The following is a 21,230-nucleotide window of genomic DNA, read 5'->3' as shown; positions in this document are numbered from 1 at the left end:
CAGCACTTGCTATAGCAGGTTTTTTAAGTACAGCATTGATCTGCTCACACTAATACAACTGATTCTAGATTTCCATTCATTCCCACCAATGCATTTTCACTGTGAGTAGCACTACCCCATGTTAGCCTAGTCTGAGAATTTATCTCTTGCCCAGATAAAACTAGCAGATACTCTTTTCAACTTAGAGGTTAAGGGAAATAATATACTTAGCTGCTACTGGAGGTGGAATACATGCAGAACTGCTTCTACCAGAATTAGGAAACCTCCTGAGAATTACATAGAATCTAAAATGATTGCTTCGGATTAGAAAACCACACGCTAAAAGGCCAGCTTCATAGATGTCAAGTGGTGTCATCTGGTGTCAAGAAATATTCTTGTTGCAGCCTGACAGCAGGTGAGTGGTGTGGCAGAATGATCTCTCACACCTGTGTTCTCCATGGGAAGTTTCATTTTGGCCAATTATTTTTCCTCTCATCTTCTGTGTTCCTGAAGCTTCTGATCTGTGTTTTAAAGGTCTAGTGGAAAGCCATGATCGTTATAAAAAGATACAATTCTCTGAAAGCTTTTTTCCCCATTTTGACTACAATGCAGCATCATGTTCAAAATGCAACTACTGGATCTCAAAAATAAAACACTCAGACTATAATGCACATCTGAAAATAAATACATAGCCTTCGCATAGAGCCAGTTCTCAGTGAAAACCTTCTCATTCGCATAGTAGTGCAGAGATGCTCTCAGGAAGGTCATGCTACAGGGTGGAGTCTGAAAATAAGAGAAAGAGAGAAGTAGCTCAATGTTGTAATGAGGGAGATAGTCGGTAAGGTACACTGGACGGGGGACCTGAAATGTTATAGGGCCAAGACCACCAATGTCTGCAAAAGGATTACAGGGATTTAACTGACCCATTTCTCCACTCATATAATCCCAAAAAGAATTGCATTAAAAGGAAAATATTTAACTCAAAGTAAAGGATATTTCATAATGAACTGAGTAAAATTACCAACGATATTTATCCATAAGTATATCCACCATCTATCCTTAGTCAACTACACTGATTCTCTGTTCACGTCAGGATCCCCAGTGACCCCGTTTAACTCACACCACGTTCCTCTCTTTCCTCCGTTCTCATTGCCTTCAGCCACCTAACACCAGCTTTTTCCTCACTGCTTCACCTAACCTTGCACATCTTGCAGGATCTTCTATTCTGCAGCTCCTGCACTGTAGAAAAATCTAACCTGGATATTACCTTATTAAATGAAGATGGGATATTTCTTTCTAAAAGATTTGCTCAAGGTCAGCCAAGACCTCTGGCTCATGTAGAAATCAAGTGTTTTTCTCACGTCTGCCTTTTCATTCCTATTTCTGTTTCATACTTGATCACTAGTAGGTTAATTAAAAATTCAATAAAGCAGTCCAAATATACACTGCCTTATAGGACATTGCTCTCGTCAGTAAATAAAGCTGTATGGCTACCATAAGGCATCTTCACAGCAATGACATATCTTGACATCACATGATGAAGGAAGAGAAGCATTAAAGATTGTTACCTTTAATAGTGAGGAAGGCTTTGCTGAATGCACGGCCCAACTCATTGGTGGCTTCTACCATATATTCTCCTTCATCATGTTTTGTGACACCTAGGACAACCAGGGAGCAGACACCAAAGCTGTTTGTGCAAAAATAGGTAGGATCATTGGAGATGTCTCTACTGTCCTTGTACCATGTGATCTTTGGAGGTGGCTGGCCTCCAACCGCACAGGTCATATGGCACTCACTCCCAGTAGTCACCACATGAGGCTTCAATGGGGCGAGGAATCTCGGGGGCTGGTTTTGATTAACTCCCCTGTATTTCTGTGGTTTGACTTGAAATTCAACTGTAAAAAAAACCAACAACATACAAACACACACTGAGATACTGCTTCACAGCAACAGAAGTCAGGGTTTAAAGGACTGGTTTTCAGTCATGACACTTGGTTGTGCAGAATGTCTGGCATTCTGCACTGCAAATTGCCAGAGATCCCATGCACCTATGGATTGTAATCTGCATTTCTTCTCAAATTAGCCAAAATTTAACTTTCAAGTCAGAAACTTTGATTTCTGCAAAACTTAAGCCTTAGATTTTGCTGGGAATTAATTTTGTGGCGAATTACATGATATAATCGCTGGAAATAAAGGATCTATCTGCACAATGTCCATGCAGAAAGGACAAGCCTTCCCTGCCAAACTAGAATTTCTTAGGGTATCTCTATGCATCCTTGTTCTGGGCAACTAAAAGTTCACCCATTTCAGGATGGTGCGTTAGAAACAATAAAAGAAACAAAGCATGACAACACACAAATAACTATTTGTAAAAGCTGCTTTACCCTTTGGTTTTTTAATTCTCCAAGGCTGCACAGTTTCAGATGGACCACTGGCTCCCAAGTCATTTTTTGCTACAACCCTAAAGTAGTAGTCCCGGCCTGGGATCAGTTTGGTGAATGTGAACTTGTTGGTGTAGATCAGGTCACCCACCACGTGCCACAAGCCCTTCTGTGATTCACGTTTCAGGACTGTGTAGTAGAGATTACTTTCCCATTTCTCAGATGCTGATGGCTCCCAGGTTACTGTAACTGTATTTGGCACATTCTCTTCCAATTGAATAGGTCCAGGCGATTGTGGGATATCTGTCAGATGAAGGCAAATAATATCAAAGATGTAGGGAAAGTGGCACAGTACAGAACCCTAAAAACTTTGAGTCCATTCTGTGTCTGGGGGCTGAGTAAACATCCTGGTCATTAGAAAGGACAAAAATTTGACTCCTCCTCCACGAGCTCATTTGCTATTAATTGAACTTCTACTGCATTATGTCTGCATTGCTGGGCCTCCTTCCCTTCTTATAGGGAGGAGATAAGGGCTGGTACAGCTAAACTTTTTCACCTCTTAGGAAGACAGCATACAGAGTTGTTGTAGCTATGACTCAATGTCCTACAGCCTGCTGCTGTCTAACCTTAGACTGTTGAAAAGAGCATGAACTGCTTTCCTGTGGTTTGTACTACCCATCTGTGTGACTTGGTCTTTTTAAGCAGAGTCACTCTGGAAGACAGGTGTAATTTTAGTCAGTAGATTGCTCTGTCCTGCAGACACGGCCAAGTGATATCACAAAGCAGCCAGACTGAACCTCCTGGAAAATTGTACTCTAGTTCTCCCAGTGCCTGCACAGCTTAAGTGCACCGTGCTGAACTCGGTTTGTTGCCTACTGCCTATTCACAGTAAATCTGCATGCGTATATGGTAGTGAGTGAGTTACCTGTAACTTGAACTTGGAAGCTGAACGTTTCTCTTTTCCCTAACCCGTTCTGGAGCTCAACGGTGTAGGTGCCGCTGTCAGTGAACTCAGCTGCTCCAATCAGCAGCTGGGTGGTACCATCTTCGGTGTTTATTGTAGCCCGCTTTGGAAGAGGAAGCCTGTCCTTTAACCAGGTCACCACTGGATCTGGAGACGCCTGTAAAGAACACCACGAGTTATAGCCCACTTGTTTTGCCTCCAGATTCTGTCTTTACATCTTTTGTTTCATTATCTTGTCCCAAATGTGTATACACAGTACAGTAATATTTGACTGTAATTAAAATGTCACAGTAAAAATGACACAGTAAAGTAATATTTAGAAATATGGATCCAAGATGGATCTAAGAGCCCTGGATAAAGGGCTGCTCTAAAGTCTCTTTGTAATTTTTCTCTTTCTCTGTGTCTTTTAAGAATGTTATTGTAGTAAGGTGTTCAGGTTAACTATGTCAAACAAGGTGTGCTAGATCAAGAACAACAGATGACATCAGTAGTTAATATTTTCTACTTTTAAAAAGATCTGCTGGGTTTGGAAAGAAAAAACATCCTCAAAGTCTTTATTTCTGTTGTGCCATCTTTGGTCTCTATTCTCCACGAGATTAGGAGAAAGGCCAGCAAATAAGCATACTTTGCCTTCATCAACCTCTTCTTGATATCCTAGACTTGTGTTGTTCCAAGCTTACGTCAAAGCACACAGGATTTCTGTCAGTGCATGCCTATTTCTCAAGTCATGCAGCTTAAGTCCTGCTGCTTAATAAGACAAACACAGTCAAGAGGATGTTGCTAGAAATGCCACTCCAAGGCCTTCCAAGGGAGTCAGATGGAAATCAACTGATTTTTAAACTCTAAATATGATAGATTAGTACCAGATGATGATAATATTAATATGGTTGGATGGACAGCATTGTGCCTTGTTTACAGAGGTTAATGAATGAATTGCAGAGGTTAATTAATGATTTTATGAGATTATTCTCATAAAACACTAATGCCAAGAGTGACAGCTGAATTCTTGTTCATGTTGTCCTCATGCAGAAAGTATACACAGCACAGGCAGGTTAAAGGATTTGCCCAGTGACTTGTAAACAAAATTCCATACCAGGAAAACAGAAAACACGTCTGCTATTGACTGCAACATAAAAACAGATGGGGAATTCTTAGAAACATATTTGAATACTTACTTCAAAGGGAATATTCACTCGGATGGTATTTCCTGCTTTTATAACCAGGAAGCTTTTCACTGTGTCATCTATTAATAACCTGGGAGAAACTGGAAAAGACAGAGATTACAGTAAAAAGTTGTACTTTATTACAGTCACTGGCTGACAAACTCATGCATGTGTTTGATACCCCTAATGCCTTCCCAACAGCTAGTCTGCAGGCTGTTGATAAACTCATAGTGGTACTGTGGAAAAAAAGCTCCTCGATTCAGAATCAGAGTTTACACGTTTCAAATTTCATTTCTATTTATTTATCACTATGACTAAACAAGGGGAAGTGATGTAAAAATACATTCACAACAGTGTTTGTATACATGTGATGTCTCAATCATGGAGAAGTTGGCTCTTTGACACACTTTACCCCATCACATGGATGATCTTTTGTGTAAAATGATATCTGGGGAAAGGAAATTGCAGTTGACACTTATGAAATATACATGCAATACAGAGTACAGAACATCCTCAGGAAACAGGCCCGAGTTTATTAAAAATAATCTTTTTTAGTATTTAAAATATTTTTTCTTTCTTTTCTCTTTTCATCAATATAATATACTATTGTATTTGGCATTTTTAGAAAAATGCCAAATACAATAGTGCTAAATTGTATTTAGCGTTTCCAGTTTAAAACTGAAAAAACTGCTTCCCAGGTGGACTTATATTTATCTATTTACTGACTGATTATAAAAGGAGTCTCCAGGCATAGGCCAAAAGTAGACATTTTCACTTAGGACACAAGTTAAGGAAGATTAATCCCTCGCAGGATTATCTCTTACTTCTGTATTTCTGCAATGTTCCCAAACAGCAGGAAAAAAACCCAGAGCTACAGATAGTAAATAAAGATGAAAAAGTGAAAATGGTGAAAACTTTCAAACTAGAAAATTAAAAAGGAAAATAAAGTTTACAAAAAACAACATAACAATTGCAATTTAAGGTAATGAAATAAAATGTTTAATTCCACAAGACTGTATAAAAATAGACTGAAAAATCTATTTTTCCCTTACAAGAGCACAGGTAGGCATAAGGTATGTGCAGTTTCTTTCTGGTGATCGTGACTGTGGTACAGCTCCACACAGGGGGCAAAATGTAAATCTCAGGAGAAAATACAGTTTTGGGGGTTCTTTCATCATAATGAGTCTTTAACATGAGCTGAATACCGTGCATTGCACATTTGTTATCTGTTAAATCTTCAGAATTTCCTGATGAGGTGACCAAATAAGACCATACTTTAGAGGAGCAATGTAGTACTTGTCCTTCTGCTACAGTCTGGGACTTGAAAGAGGGTCGTCACAGTGACCTACAGACCTTGCCTGCATTCTGTTACCTGTAGAATGACCTTGTTCATTCTGAAAGCAGCCCGCTTTGACTTACCTACAGGGGGAGCAGCTTCAATGCAAGCTTCAAGCTCTGCGGCTTCTCCTGGGCCACTGTCATTGAGGGCTCTCACACGTAGGAAGTACATCTCCTTAGCTTGGAGGCCTTTAACTGTGTAGGTGGTCATCTCTATGGGAACAGTATTGCATTTGGTCCAGTTGAGCGTGTTAGAAGACCGCATCTCCACCTCATAGCCTTTCACATCACTCCCATCTTTTGCTTCAGGTCTCTTCCATGTCAAGGTGACACTAGTGCTATCACTGCTGCTCACTTTAAGGTCCTGCACTTGACCTGGAGATTCTGAAAAGAGAAATGTTATTTACACTGTTTTTCTAGGATTTCTGTCCCTTCTTTTCAGTCACTTCCTGAGATTCCCCAACATTCTTCATGCGCGCTGGATATCCACCCTGCTGTGTTGCATCCACCTTGTCCCTGTTCTTCAAAGCTGGATCCAGGTGGCTGCTCCTGCCAGCCATGCAGTACAATCTGCAACACTCCTGAAACGGTCTGTAACCCATCCTGACTACTTCTCCACACTGCACATAACTCCCACACAGGGAGTCTGCCACATCTTGACTTAGACATCACACAGGAAATCTTTCCATTCCTTCCTCATGCTGATAGCGGATTCTCAGCCATGAAACATTCCCCAGTTATTTGATCTTTGTCTTCCCATACTTTTACAAAGCATTTAAAAACATTGCCTCTCCACTAACATCAGTCTACATCGCCAGCTTTACGTATCCCGAGCCAGAAGGATGGGGGGCAGTGCACTTACTCGTGGAATCCCGTGCAAAGACAGGCTGTGACGGTTCACTGGCATCTCCTATGCCAGCAGCATTGACAGCTGCCACACGAAATTCATACTGCAGACCTTTCTTGAGATTGGTCATTTTCAGCTTCTTGTCTGCAGAAAGAAAAGGAGCATGTTGGCTCAGGTGAGCTGTTCCCCAAGCAGGAAAGGGTGAGACAACAATGTTGTACTTTACTCCATGTAGAACTGTGGACTGAATAATTCGGAGGAGCTGTCGCCAGTTCGCTTGCCCTTCCCTATCCTAGTGCATGTGTACTTCTGGGACATGTTCATTGTATTCCCTTTCAAGTCAAACAGTATTTGAGAGCTATTAATTAGAGAAACGATAAATACTGCTTTTCCTCATGGGATAATCCTAAGCTCTTCTATACCAGATAAGAAGTCCTAGCTTGCAACTGATAGATAATTGATAGCTATAGTCAAAACACAGTTTGGAGCTCATACACATCACTTGCGTTTCTTTATCTTCCTTGCATTTATAAATTCTTGTCTGCCAAGCTCCTAGCATGAGGACTAAGGACAGTAGTTCTGCATGCAAAGTGAAGACTTTAGTTCCAGAAATTGAAGACCTCAATTTATCTACAGAGGAGCTATGTCCCAGGATGCAGCAGTGAGCTCTCTCTGCACTCTTCTCCAGCCATATGCGTGCACACAGTCTAGAAAAAAATCATAATCCTCCTCCCAGGCATTCAGCTGTATATAAAACCAAGGCCTGGCTTTGCTATGGCACAGCTGTGTAACCTTACTTGTGAAAAAACCTTACCTGTGAAAAAACGCATACACTAGAGCTGTGAAAGAGAAGAAGGTAAAACTTCAGACAGGGGTGATATGGTTGTGATGGGGACAGTCAGCAGCTCAAGAATTCAAGAGGAAAAGCACTGATGTTAGAAGGTATAAGATCCTAAGCAGAAAGCAAGGAGTTAGAAGGCAGCAACTCCACAAAGATCAGTGTGTTACCTCCTGAACCCAGCTGACCTTTTTTTCTTTTTCAAGTCTTCCGGTCTGTTCCAGGATTTAAGCTACCTACCTGCTATAGGCACATTGTTGACTGGCAGCCAGGTCGTGGTACCCTTCTTGCGTTTTTGAACGATGTATCCCACAATTCGGGAAGTGCCAGTTTTACGAGGTGCTTTCCAGGATATTGTGATGGTGTCTCTGCTGGCACTGACAATCTCAGGGGGATCTGGGGCACCAGGTGAAGCTAGAAAGAGATTAGTGTTTCATTATTAGCATGTGTATTTTTATTGCAAGGTAAGAAAGTGTTCTGTGTCATTTCTTCTTCCAGTTTCCCCAAGGTATTCATATGGATGTGTTTTGAAAACCCTACTGAGACCTGAAGCTGTGTATCCTATTCCCCACACAAACAGGATCCAGCATGGACTTCTGTTCCTGAATTTTGTTTTCATGAATGACCTGCTGTCATCATGACTGACAATTCCACTGTCAGCCTATGGAGCCAGGCATGTACATTCTTACATGGTAGGAAAAGTCAGCATTATTCTTGCTTTTAATGACAGAAACTGGAAATGGAATGGATTTTCTTATCCCTCTGCACTCAAAATGCAGGGCTTCTTATAATCATGAGAAGGAGAATGTAGAAAGAAGAAAATTAGAAATAGAATAGAGCACTGCTTTCTCTCTAGTACTACATACATGCTCATGGCAAAACTGTTCTAGTATTTAAATTCATTGAAGGACAAAGAATAGAATTAGTTGTTTGGAAATCAGGGGAATGAAGTGGTCATACTGAAAAATGCTGCACATACGGAGACGCTCCTTTGCCTATGGAGTTAAGAAAAGGCCTCACATGTTACCTTTGTAGGCACCCCAGGAAAAAATTTCTCTGATCTTGATGCATATTGCACTTCCCCCATGAAACTTGCTTTCCAATTCAGAATGGAGCATAACTGAGAACATAACGCCATCTCACTCAGCATCACCAAAGCCTACAATAAACTTCTAGTCTCGATGTGCAATCTCCACAGATTTGTGTGAAGACTTCACAGCCGTGATTCAAGTTTAGATCTGTAGCAACATCCAAAACGCAGTGAGTTTTCTTTGACATCAGCTTTGATAATGAATCTCCCAGATAGTTGTCGAACACAATTATGAAAAGTTCTTCCTTACCTTTACTGACAGCCTTCACTTCATCTGATTCCAGTGCGTCACTAGTTCCCTCAGCATTCACAGCTCTTACCCTGAAGTAGTAGCTCGTGTCTTGTTCCACTTTGTTAGTAGTGAAGGTAGTACAGCTCCTGGGGGTTTCTCCCAGAGTCACCCAGTCGTTCTTGCCTACCTGCTGGCTCTCGACAATGTAGCTTTGCAGCGGTTTGCCCCCATCATCCTTTGGGGGCTTCCACTGAATGGTGATGTCGTTTGCAGAGCTTTCTACAATTTTGATGGGTCCTGCAGGTGGCTGTGGCTTGTCTGAAAAGATGAACACAGAGAGACTATGAGTTGGCTCCAGACCCAGACCTGCTCCTGGGTTTGGAGCAGACACTGCCTCTTGCTCACCAGCTGGGAGACTCAGTTTCTGATGGAATACATGCATAGTTGCAGAATGAGGGCTAGGCACTTGAATTGCCTCTTCAAAACTTCCACTCTTCTAACTTTTGATATGTGTGGGGGAAGCCAGGCCCTTGCTCCATGGGCTAATTGTTCTTATAGGCACTGCACCAATTCAGCTTGCTTATAAGGAAGAACACCATTTCTGGTCTTCCAAAAGAGCACAGACTTTTATGGTAGGGCTGAATTTGGCCTTGATAATCTATTTTAGATTTGCCTGTTGCGCATAGTCCCATCTCCCACAGTCACCCAACATTCAAAACTCAGCTGCTGAGGCTGTGCAAAACCAAACTAGATTTGTGTCACCTTGTACTAAAGGCAGCATGTCAGCAACCTTTGCTTGTACCCCAATTTAGTGGAAAATTACATAGTCGTGTTCATCTTGGAATACCCAGTAGCTCTAAATAACATTGTCACCAATGTTAATGGGTTCCCTGCCTAAGCTTTACAATGAAAGCCACAGTGGATGTTATAGGGCTCTTACCTATTACCACAAGCTTTAAGTTGATCTCCAGGACCCCACTGTCATTCTTCAGCCTGACTTTGTAATCCCCACAGTCCTTTCTCTCACTGCTGGAGATGGACAGCGTGGTAAAGGTCTCTGTTTTATCAACACGAATCCTTTTGTCATCTACTAGCTCCAGTCTGTCCTTTAGCCACATCGCTCTGACTGGCAGCCGGCCCTTAAAAGGGATCTTGATCTTTACTTTCTGCCCTGCCTTGGCCACAGTAGGAACATTTGTTAAGTTTTTGAGGAGAACTTTGTCAACCTGTGGAGGATCTAAGCAGACAATACAAGGTCATTAAAAACTGCAATCAAAGAGGATAAGGCTCACCTTGGAGGGAAGGGCTTCCCTCATGATGCTGCCAATAATGCTTAGAAGCTCACAACACTTGGACCTTCACCTTTAGTTGCACGCGCAGTGTTTCACATACATACATGTACTTTGCTACAGGATAACTATCGTGAAGTATTTGTGGCATCATACTGTCCTTTTCACTCGAGCAGATTTCTCGTAGGCAATAGACACATAAACACAAGAATGAAGAATCTGGTCTGATAAAGTGCTATGTGCACCCCAAAATCTTTGAGTTAATAATAGAAGCTATTCAGGAAAGCTTCCTAGTTAAATTTGTAAATACAAAATGCACCAACCTGTACAAAAACTATCTCCCATTTACATGGTAATTCTTTATTATAAAGTTGTCTCAATAACCAACTATAGGTCTCTGAGAAAATGTATTATGTTTCAAGCACATCAAGGCTAGCATGCTGCGTTGGTAGTTTGAACAGACTCACCTTCAACAAAAATTGAAGCTTCGGTTTTTATATCTCCACCTTCAAACCTGTATTTCCCAGCATGAATATCTTCCACTTTGTCAATAATTAGTTTGTGGACTAGACCTTCCTTTTCAAAAAAGACTCCATCCATGCTTTTTAACTACAAGGTAAAGCACAGAGACCCATTCTTAAAAAAAAAAAAAAGAAAAAAAAAAGGCAATCCAAACTTAAACTGGACAGACCAAATTTGAAATGTAATTGAAAAGACTTATGAATGACAGGCATGTTTAATTACAATAATATTCTGGGTTTACTCATCTGGTAACGTTGCATGTAAGCATTGTGAACATACTCCCCACAGGTACTTGATTCAAAGTCCATTAAAATAAACTTTAGTAAAATCTCCAAGCTCTCTCTTTCTATTCTTAATGACAAAAACTTTGGCCCATGCTCGAGTATGACACCTCAGAACTCCTACAGTATCATCTGGATCCCACAACTGGAATTATTCTTCAGTGTTGTTTTGGAACACAGAATATGATGTCTATGCTTGACCTTAAGCACTAATTTGAAAGAGTACTCTTTGTGTTATGCCTGCCTGAAGGATCCTTTGAACGTTTTCCCTCGCTTTTTGCATATTTCTCTTATTCACCAAGGAAAACAAAAGGACTGCACTGCAAGAAAGAGACCCACACCATCTCCACCCATGAAAAAGAATAGAAAACACAAAGCCTCCTGTTGTCAGCAAGAATGGAAATGTCTTGCAGCAGGAAGGGGGAGAAATCTTGCTGGGTTTCTATCAGGAATTTTATTATCAACAGGCTCCTGCAGAATCCTTCCAGGGCCATACTCAGACTACAGTAAGACTGGCAGAGAGAAGGACGCCTTGACATGACACTTAATAAGAGGTAGAGCCGAAGAGCAGAGCATTGCTAACCGAAGAAAACAGTAGCTAGAGGACACGTACCTTTAATCCATCTTTAAACCAGGTTCCTGTCACTTCATCTTTACTGACAGTGCAAGACAGCTCAGCTGGTTCCCCTTTCAGGACTCTGACATCAAGTAACTGTTTGTTGACATGACAGCGTGGTGCTGAACATTCAGAAAAGAAAATGTGGAAAAGATGCTAACTCTGCGTTACACTGACAGAGAGAAATGTATAGATGAAAATGCATGTGCACGTGAGGAGAAAAGAGAGCTTTTTAAAAAATAAATACTGTAGTCATGACAGGCTTTTGTACCACAACACTGTGGGCTAGCTGGCTTAAACTCATTGCACTGAAGGGACACACCAGCTGGCGTGCATACAATATAGTCCTAACATCAACCTAATGGGCAATGGATTCATCACAAATCACATTATCCATCTACAGATTTGCTATTTTGAGTCCATGCTAATTGTCTTGTCTCCCTCTACAGCCAGTGGGAAAAAATAAGCTACTCCAGCATACACTACCACATCATTCTTTTCCTCTGCATTGACCAGATACAGGGCTGCCCGACCAGTCCCCCCTAAAGAGCCCCAAGGCACACTATTCTCTATCCCCTGAATTCCTCTTTCCCTTCCCAACTTCTTCTCCATTAACATCCCCATCCCCTTGCTAATAAACACCCCCCCTCCTTCCCCATTAACACCAATGTTGTTGATTTTACTTCCTTATTTATATTTACGTTTTGGTTGCCTTGATAATTTCTAACTTGTCACCAGCTCCGTTAGATGAGTATTCCCCTTTGGTTATACATATGAAGTTTCTCATTTCTGTAATTTTCACATTATCATCTTGTTAGTGTAGCCACTGGTCTTAGTCAAATGGCTGCATACGCATTACTCTCCTTTTACTATATGCAACAGCTTATTATTTCTGATGTTACAAGAGAAAAGAGATCTTTACATTAGGCCCAATGTGCATATTAATCCAATATAAGCAGGCACAGATTTGTTCCCAGAACTTGGAAAAACACAGATCTTTGTACTAGATGTTAGAACAAATAAAGTGAAACAATAAGTTTTAAATTGGAACAATATCAAAGAAACATACCATATTCCTTGAAACTATATGGGAACTAGTATGTTTGTGAACTGAAGACTGTTCCATGTGGATCTGAATCATTTATTTGAATGAACAGATGATCTCTGTTTTAGATATTTTAAACAAAGATCATTTAGACTTTTAAGGCAGTTTGATCTGAGCAAATTGTGTAAGGTCAAACAGCAAATCAGTGGTAGAATTAGGAACAGATCTCAGTATAACCAAATTTCTACATATAGCTACATTTGTGTAAACCATAAGATTCACTTTCTCTCCAGAATTAGGAATGTGAGTACCAAAATGCAAAGACTAGAAATACATAAGTCATCAATTAAACACATACCTTTCAGATCATCTAGGCAATAACGTCTTCTTTTTCCCATACTTTCCGTATTCTTCAAGAAATCATTTGCTTTAATGTCAAGGCTGGGTTCCTGTTTTCTCTGGTTTATTGAAGGAGGTCCACCATAAAGATCTGACATCTGACCATAATCCAATGAACCTTGACCAAACCCACCTGAATTCCTCCCATAAGCAGATCTGTCACGGGGTTTACTCCCTGACCCTCCAAAGGCAGAATTTTTGCCATAAAGGGAGCCTAACTGTCCTAAATCTCTGTCCTTGCCCCTGGCATCACCTTGACCTGAAAGTGAATCTCTGTCATGAGATGAACCTTTGTTCCCTGATCCTCTGAAATGACTGGCAGTGCCCTTTCCAGCTTCACCTCCCGTAGAAGACTTGCCAGGATGTGAATCCAGACCATATTCACCACCTCGACCAACAGCCCCTACCACACCTTCTTTACCACGGACTGAATGTAACTCGCTTTCATCTCCTCCCAAGCCCCCAACACCACCCACACCTGCCCTGGCTCCAGCTGACCCACTCTCCTTGCCACAGGGAGACCCAGCACTCCGTATTGCAGAGCCACTGACACCACCACCATCTGAGGAAAACCCATCTCCTCTGGCTCCACCTATATATCCTTGAGCTCTGCTCGGCATAGCATCCCTGCCATGGCGAGATCCCATTACATCTTCACCTCGAAAAGGAAAATGAGCAGCTCCTGCCACAGCCCCAGTTGGGAGACTATCCTTTCCATAGAAAGAACCAGTGCCCCTTCCACCAGCTACACGAGCACTAACCTCACCTGGGAGACCATCCTTTCCATATGGAGACCCAAAACCAGCTACACCAGTACCAGCCCCAGTTCCCATTCCCACTGGAAGACCATCTTTTCCATAGTGAGATCCAGCTCCCCCTGTACCATTAACACCAGCACTACCAACACCAGCCCCAGCTGGGGTACCATCCTTTCCATACAGAGAGCTGAATCCACCTGCACCAGCTACACCAGCACCAGCTGGGAGACCATCCATTCCATAGGGAGACCCAAGTCCCCCTGCACCAGCTACACCAGCACCAGCCCCAGCTGGGAGACCATCCTTTCCATAGGGAGACCCAACTCCCCCTGCACCAGCTACACCAGCACCAACCCCAGCTGGGAGACCACCCTTTCCATAGGGAGACCCAACTCCCCCTGCACCAGCTACACCAGCACCACCAGCACCAACCCCAGCTGGGAGACCATCCTTTCCATAGGGAGAAACAACTCCCCCTGCACCAGCTACACCAGCACCACCAGCACCTACTCCAGCTGGGAGACCATCCTTTCCATAGGGAGAACCAACTCCCCCTGCACCAGCTACACCAGCACCACCAGCACCAACCCCAGCTGGGAGACCATCCTTTCCATAGGGAGACAGAACTCCCCCAGCACCAGCACCACCAGCACCACCCCCAACTGGGAGACCATCCTTTCCATATGGAGACCCAACTCCCCCTGCACCAGCTACACTGGCACCACCAGCACCTACTCCAGCTGGGAGACCATCCTTTCCATAGGGAGAACCAACTCCCCCTGCACCAGCTACACCAGCACCACCAGCACCACCCCCAGCTGGGAGACCATCCTTTCCATAGGGAGACAGAACTCCCCCAGCACCAGCACCACCAGCACCACCCCCAACTGGGAGACCATCCTTTCCATATGGAGACCCAACTCCCCCTGCACCAGCTACACCGGCACCACCAGCACCTACTCCAGCTGGGGTACCATCCTTTCCATACAGAGAGCTGAATCCACCTGCACCAGCTACACCAGCACCAGCTGGGAGACCATCCATTCCATAGGGAGACCCAAGTCCCCCTGCACCAGCTACACCAGCACCAGCCCCAGCTGGGAGACCATCCTTTCCATAGGGAGACCCAACTCCCCCTGCACCAGCTACACCAGCACCACCAGCACCAACCCCAGCTGGGAGACCATCCTTTCCATAGGGAGACCCAAATCCCCCTGCACCAGCTACACCAGCACCACCAGCACCAGCCCCAGCTGGGAGACCATCCTTTCCATAGGGAGACCCAAATCCCCCTGCACCAGCTACACCAGCACCACCAGCACCAGCCCCAACTGGGAGACCATCCTTTCCATATGGAGACCCAAATCCCCTGGCACCAGCTACACCAGCACCACCAGCACCAGCCCCAACTAGGAGACCATCCTTTCCATATGGAGACCCAACTCCCCCTGCACCAGCTACACCAGCACCACCAGCACCTACTCCAGCTGGGAGACCATCCTTTCCATAGGGAGACCCAACTCCCCCGGCACCAGCTACACCACCAAGACCAGCCCCAGGTGGGACACCATCCTTTCCATATGGAGACCCAAGTCCCCCGGCACCAGCTACACCACCAAGACCAGCCCCAGGTGGGACACCATCCTTTCCATATGGAGACCCAAGTCCCCCTGCATCAGCTACACCAGCACCTACTCCAGCTGGGAGACCATCCTTTCCATAGGGAGAACCAACTCCCCCTGCACCAGCTACACCAGCACCTACTCCAGCTGGGAGACCATCCTTTCCATATGGAGGCCCAACTCCCCCTGCACCAGCTACACCAGCACCACCCCCAACTGGGAGACCATCCTTTCCATAGGGAGACCCAACTCCCCCTGCACCAGATACACCAGCACCACCAGCACCTACTCCAGCTGGGAGACCATCCTTTCCATATGGAGAACCAACTCCCCCTGCACCAGCTACACCAGCACCACCAGCACCTACTCCAGCTGGGAGACCATCCTTTCCATAGGGAGAACCAACTCCCCCTGCACCAGCTACACCACCGAGACCAGCCCCAGCTGGGAGACCATCCTTTCCATATGGAGACCCAAGTCCCCCTGCACCAGCACCACCAGCACCAGCCCCAGCTGGGAGACCATCCTTTCCATATGGAGACCCAACCGCCCCTGCACCAGCACCACCAAGACCAGCCCCAGCTGGGAGACCATCCTTTCCATATGGAGACCCAACTCCCCCTGCACCAGCTACACCAGCATCACCAGCACCAGCCCCAACTGGGAGACCATCCTTTCCATAGGGAGACCCAAATCGCCCTGCACCAGCTACACCAGCATCACCAGCACCAGCCCCAACTGGGAGACCATCCTTTCCATATGGAGACCCAGCTCCCCTTCCACCAGCTACACCAGCACCACCCCCACCTGGGAGACCATCCTTTCCATAGGGAGACCCAGCTCCCCTTCCACCAGCTACACCAGCCCCAGCCCCAGCTGGGAGACCATCCTTTCCATATGGATACGTAACTCCCCGTGCAGCAGCTACACCACCAAGACCAGCACCAGCTGGGAGACCATCCTTTCCATAGGGAGACCCAACTCCCCCTGCACTAGGACCACCAATGCCTGCTCCAGCTGGAAGACCATCCTTTCCATAAGGAGCCCCAAGTCCCCCTGCACCAGCTACACCAGCACCACCCACCTCTGCTTGAGCAGGGAGGCCATCCTTTCCATAGGGAGACCCAACTCCCCCTACACCAGCTACACCAGCACCACCAATGCCTGCTCGAGCTGGGAGACCATCCTTTCCATAGGGAGACCCAACTCCCCCTACACCAGCTACACCAGCACCACCAATGCCTGCTCCAGCTGGGAGACCATCCTTCCCACAGGGATACCCAACTCCCCCTGCACCAGCTACACCAGCGCTACCAATGCCAGCCCCAGCTGGGAGACCATCCTTTCCATAGGGAGACCCAACTCCCCCTACACTAGCTACACCAGCACCACCAAGACCAACCCCAGCTGGGAGACCATCCTTTCCATATGGAGACCTAACTCCCCCTGCACCAGCAGCACCAATGCCAGCCCCAGCTGGGAGACCATCCTTTCCATAGGGAGACCCAAGTCCCCCTGCACCAGCTACAGCAGCACCACCAAGACCAGCCCCAGCTGCGAGACCATCCTTTCCATATGGATACCCAACTCCCCCTGCACCAGCTACACCAGCACCACCCCCAACTGGGAGACCACCCTTTCCATAGGGAGACCCAACTCCCCATACACTAGCACCAGCCCCAGCTGGGAGACCATCCTTTCCATAGGGAGATCCAACACCTCCAAAGCCATCACCTACATCCCCACTAACGCCTGCTCCAGCAGGGAGGCCATCCTTTCCATACGGATAACCAACTCCTCCTGTGCCAGCTACACCAGCACCACCAACACCTACTCCAGCTGGGAGACCATCCTTTCCATAGGGAGACAGAACTCCCCCAGCACCAGCACCACCAGCACCACCCCCAACTGGGAGACCATCCTTTCCATATGGAGACCCAACTCCCCCTGCACCAGCTACACTGGCACCACCAGCACCTACTCCAGCTGGGAGACCATCCTTTCCATAGGGAGAACCAACTCCCCCTGCACCAGCTACACCAGCACCACCAAGACCAGTCCCCACTGGAAGACCATCCTTTCCATATGGAGATCCAAATCCCCCTGCACCAGCTATACCTGCTCCAGCTGGGAGACCATCCTTTCCATAGGGAGACCCAACTCCCCCTGCACCAGCTTCACCAGCACCACCCCCAACTGGGAGACCATCCTTTCCATAGGGAGAACCAACTCCCCCTGCATCAGCTACACCAGCACGACCAACCCCAGCTGGTAGACCATCCTTTCCATAGGGAGACCCAACTCCCCCTGCACCAGCTACACCAGCACCACCAAGACCAGCCCCAGCTGGGAGACCATCTTTTCCATATGGAGACCCAACTCCCCCTGCACCAGCTACACCTACTCCAGCTGGGAGACCATCCTTTCCATAGGGAGACCCAACTCCCCCTGCACCAGCTACACCAACCAGACCACCCCCAACTGGGAGACCATCCTTTCCATATGGAAATCCAACTCCCCCTACACCAGCTACACCAGCACCACCAAGACCAGCCCCAGCTGGGAGACCATCCTTTCCATAGGGAGACCCAAATCCCCCTGCACCAGCTACACCAGCACCACCCCCAGCTGGGAGACCATCCTTTCCATAGGGAGACCCAACTCCCCCTGCACCAGCACCACCAATGCCTGCTCCAACTGGAAGTCCATCCTTTCCATAATGAGACTCAGTTCCCCCTGCACCAGCTACACCAGCATCACCAACACCTGCTCCCACTGGCTGACCATCTGGACCATAGAAACCCACAACTTCCCCTATAGAACTGCCACCTGCACCAGGTATAGCCCCATCTCCAGCTGGAAGACCACCTGGACCATACAGCAAGCCAGACCTTCCTGCCTGAGCTAAATGGCCACTAGCATCAAGTGTCTGGCCATCCTTGCCATAGGGGGACCTCATTCCTCCTGCAATCTCTGTACCTGCAGCATTCTTTCTAGCTCCAATCCCTGGACTAGTCCTACTGAACAGATCACCCTTACCATCTCCCACTCCGGTTGAATCAGGATCGAGACCATCTAACACAGAACTTCCATCAGCAGCACCTAATCTCCCAACACCTCCAAAGCCAGCTCTGTAACTAGTATCGCCTAATTTACCATCCTTGTCACGCTGAGAGCCCACACCTTCTCCATCATCCAAGTCAACGTTAACAGCATCCAGCATACCATCATCTCTGCCATCCACAGAATACCATTCACCTGCTTCTCCTAATTCATCACCAGTATCTGCTCTGCCTGTCATAGAATCCTTGCCGCGGAAAGGCCTTAATCCACTTTTGCCTCGTAAGCCTTTTAATCCAAAGCTACTACCATCATTTGTCATTGAGTCCCCATCTAGGTCTGCTCCAGAAAACTGCCCAAACCCCATCTTTCCATTTCTGTGGGCTCCACGTAGCCCGTCTTTTCCCAAAAATCTATGGCTTCCATCAACATCAATGGAGTGGCCTTGACTGCCACCTTGACCATTTCTGTACCAGCCATCTTCTTCCACGCCAGTGTCCATAAGATGATCTTCATCACTAACATATTCTCTGCGTCGAAGTTTCGTAGCCCTCTCTTTATCTGGCAATGTTTCTTTCAGCCACTCAGATTTCTCTCTTTCATCTCTTTCACCCTGTCTCCTCTTTCCTTTGGCATCTGTATTGAAGATGCATTGTTTGATTGGAGGAGATATAATTTACAGAAAAAGACAGAAAAAAAAAAAAGAACAGACAATCAATAGGTCATGTACTGCATCAACCAAAGAAAATGTGTTAGCATTTGTTATAATTTAATTCTAGGACACAGAAACATAATATATTTAAATAAATTTAAATTCAGTTCAAATCCTGAATTTCTTCAGTGTCATATTTCTTCAGTGTCATATGTCATTCAGACATAATTTTACATTTCTTAGTTAAAAAGACAATTATTTTTAGTGGAAACATGCTTATTAAAAAAATAAACAAAACAAAAAAAGCAAGGCAAATTTCCGGCATGATAGGTCTAATTTAGAGGGGCTTAGGTTGTATTTGGGACTCATTAGTTCCTTCTGCCTTCTCCTTCCAGCCCTGGAGGAGTTACAGAATATCCCATGCACAGAGTGGCCATCAGTTCCCACCCTTGAATTAGGATCTCACTGCTACTGAGGCAGCTTGCACATTTGGCATCCTGGCATTCTAAAGATGGCCAACCTGAAGACTAAAGATTCCAGTTCGGTGAACAGCTTTGTATTAATTCAAAATTCAGGCTTTTCTGAGATAAACAGTGGGGCTAGCAGGTCACACACTGTTTTGATTTCCAGGCTAGATATAATTTCTGTAGAGCATTAACAGCTCAATGAACTCAGTGGGCAGTTTCTTTGCATGTCATACTCAACCTGCACTGCTTCTGAAAGGTCATCAAAAAGCCTTTATGAGAGAGACCACCTTTTGCTGCAGCAGGATCTCAAAAGAAACCAAAGCAACTACCTTTCAGAAGAAAAAAAACATGAGCCAGCTAACTATTAATCTGCTTGCACTGAAAGGAGTGTTTCCCATCTTCCCAGCTTCCTCTGAGCTTCTTCTAACCTGTTTAACCTCTAATTTGGAAAGAAAAATACTACCTAGCAAGATGCCCTTGAAAGCTCCTTGATCCCCTGTATGCTGTACTGTGTTCAGTGACAGCTTCATCAAAAACACATGTTGAGATATGGAGTATATTTCAATAACTGATGGAGAACATGCTCCTTCACAGTAGCTGTAGAGTAAAAAAGCCAATAGTATTTGTCAGGACTAATAAAAAGGGAAAAAATTGTCTCATCTAAAGAGGAAAGCGGGTCTAACCAGATGTTCATTCCTCCAAATATAATTTAGGAACTAGAGGCTCCGCAATTCATTTCTCAGCATAGACTCATTCCAATGAGCAATCAGGCAGTGAGAAGAATATTTTTGTTAACACACCTCAAGCCAACACCGTGGGAATAATACAGTGTCACTTACGCTCTACAATAAGCCAGGCATTCGAGGAGCAGAGTCCAGTGTCGAGTGTGTACATGCCGTTGTCAGAGGGCACAACATTTTTTATAATCAGCTGGTGGGTCAGACCATCAGGTGTTACGGAGATCTGGTGCTTCTCACTTGCCTCGAGGAGGTGCGTTTTGTGTAGCCACACAGCATCGTAGCAGGGCGTGCGTAGGATAGACTCAAAGACAGCATCTTCTTCCTCAGGACAATGCACATCACTGAGTGGCTGCTCAAATCTCACAGGGATGGCTGCAATGGAAAAATCAAAAGCTACAGAAAGGAAACAGAGAGCTATTTCTGTCTTCCAAGAAAAACTTGTTACAGCTGAAGGAAGAAAGAAAGACAGGAACTTGCCATGCCTGTGAGCATTGGTTTAAGCAGAAAAAGGAGAAACTGAGATGTGCTCCTGTGCCCAATTCTACAGGACAGAAAAGCAGAAAAGTAGATTTTTGTCTTTATTATCTTCTGACACATTTATACCACACATCACTGTCATGTGCTGATAATTTGTAGTCATTAATGTATTTCAGCAGTATGATACTTGTATCGAGTTGGTAGTTACTATTTTGAGCTTACAAAAGGAATCTATAGCATGGGGTAAGTTAAGGAATTTGCTCACTGTCATCCAGAACTCAGAGCCAAACTGGTACCCTACCCTAGTCCTTTGGACTACAAATGCTACACCCATATCACATAATCACCCTCCTGCTCTTTTTCACCTGTGTCATATAAGGAGCCCTTATTTGGCAACACAAAACCAGTCTTCTGTAGTTATCAGGCTTTAATAAAGAATATACTGCTGAGGTTTGCACATGCTCCTAGAT

At 45.2% G+C, this 21,230-nt stretch overlaps 1 protein-coding gene across 1 annotated transcript in view; it reads right to left on the bottom strand.

Annotated features, from left to right (window-relative positions):
• Nucleotides 1-1,040: 1,040 nt before the first annotated feature.
• IGFN1 (immunoglobulin like and fibronectin type III domain containing 1) overlaps nt 1,041-21,230 on the bottom strand; it is a 38,311-nt gene continuing 18,121 nt past the window's right edge. The window contains exons 12-27 of the mRNA XM_075521728.1: nt 20,383-20,655; nt 16,373-19,060; nt 15,434-16,171; nt 14,087-15,220; nt 12,944-13,666; nt 11,538-11,662; nt 10,589-10,730; nt 9,773-10,069; nt 8,851-9,150; nt 7,751-7,924; nt 6,688-6,816; nt 5,907-6,209; nt 4,500-4,588; nt 3,286-3,481; nt 2,364-2,663; nt 1,041-1,874 (exon numbers count right to left, since the gene is read on the bottom strand). Coding sequence (XP_075377843.1) covers nt 1,534-1,874; nt 2,364-2,663; nt 3,286-3,481; nt 4,500-4,588; nt 5,907-6,209; nt 6,688-6,816; nt 7,751-7,924; nt 8,851-9,150; nt 9,773-10,069; nt 10,589-10,730; nt 11,538-11,662; nt 12,944-13,666; nt 14,087-15,220; nt 15,434-16,171; nt 16,373-19,060; nt 20,383-20,655 — 7,952 coding nt within the window. The 3' untranslated portion in view covers nt 1,041-1,533. The remainder of the gene's footprint in view (nt 1,875-2,363; nt 2,664-3,285; nt 3,482-4,499; nt 4,589-5,906; nt 6,210-6,687; nt 6,817-7,750; nt 7,925-8,850; nt 9,151-9,772; nt 10,070-10,588; nt 10,731-11,537; nt 11,663-12,943; nt 13,667-14,086; nt 15,221-15,433; nt 16,172-16,372; nt 19,061-20,382; nt 20,656-21,230) is intronic.

This window comes from Mycteria americana, chromosome 20 (genome assembly GCF_035582795.1).
Source record: "Mycteria americana isolate JAX WOST 10 ecotype Jacksonville Zoo and Gardens chromosome 20, USCA_MyAme_1.0, whole genome shotgun sequence".
Taxonomy (NCBI): domain Eukaryota; kingdom Metazoa; phylum Chordata; class Aves; order Ciconiiformes; family Ciconiidae; genus Mycteria; species Mycteria americana.
The sequence above is the reverse complement of the archived record's forward strand: the minus strand, read 5'-3'. Positions and strand labels throughout refer to the sequence as shown.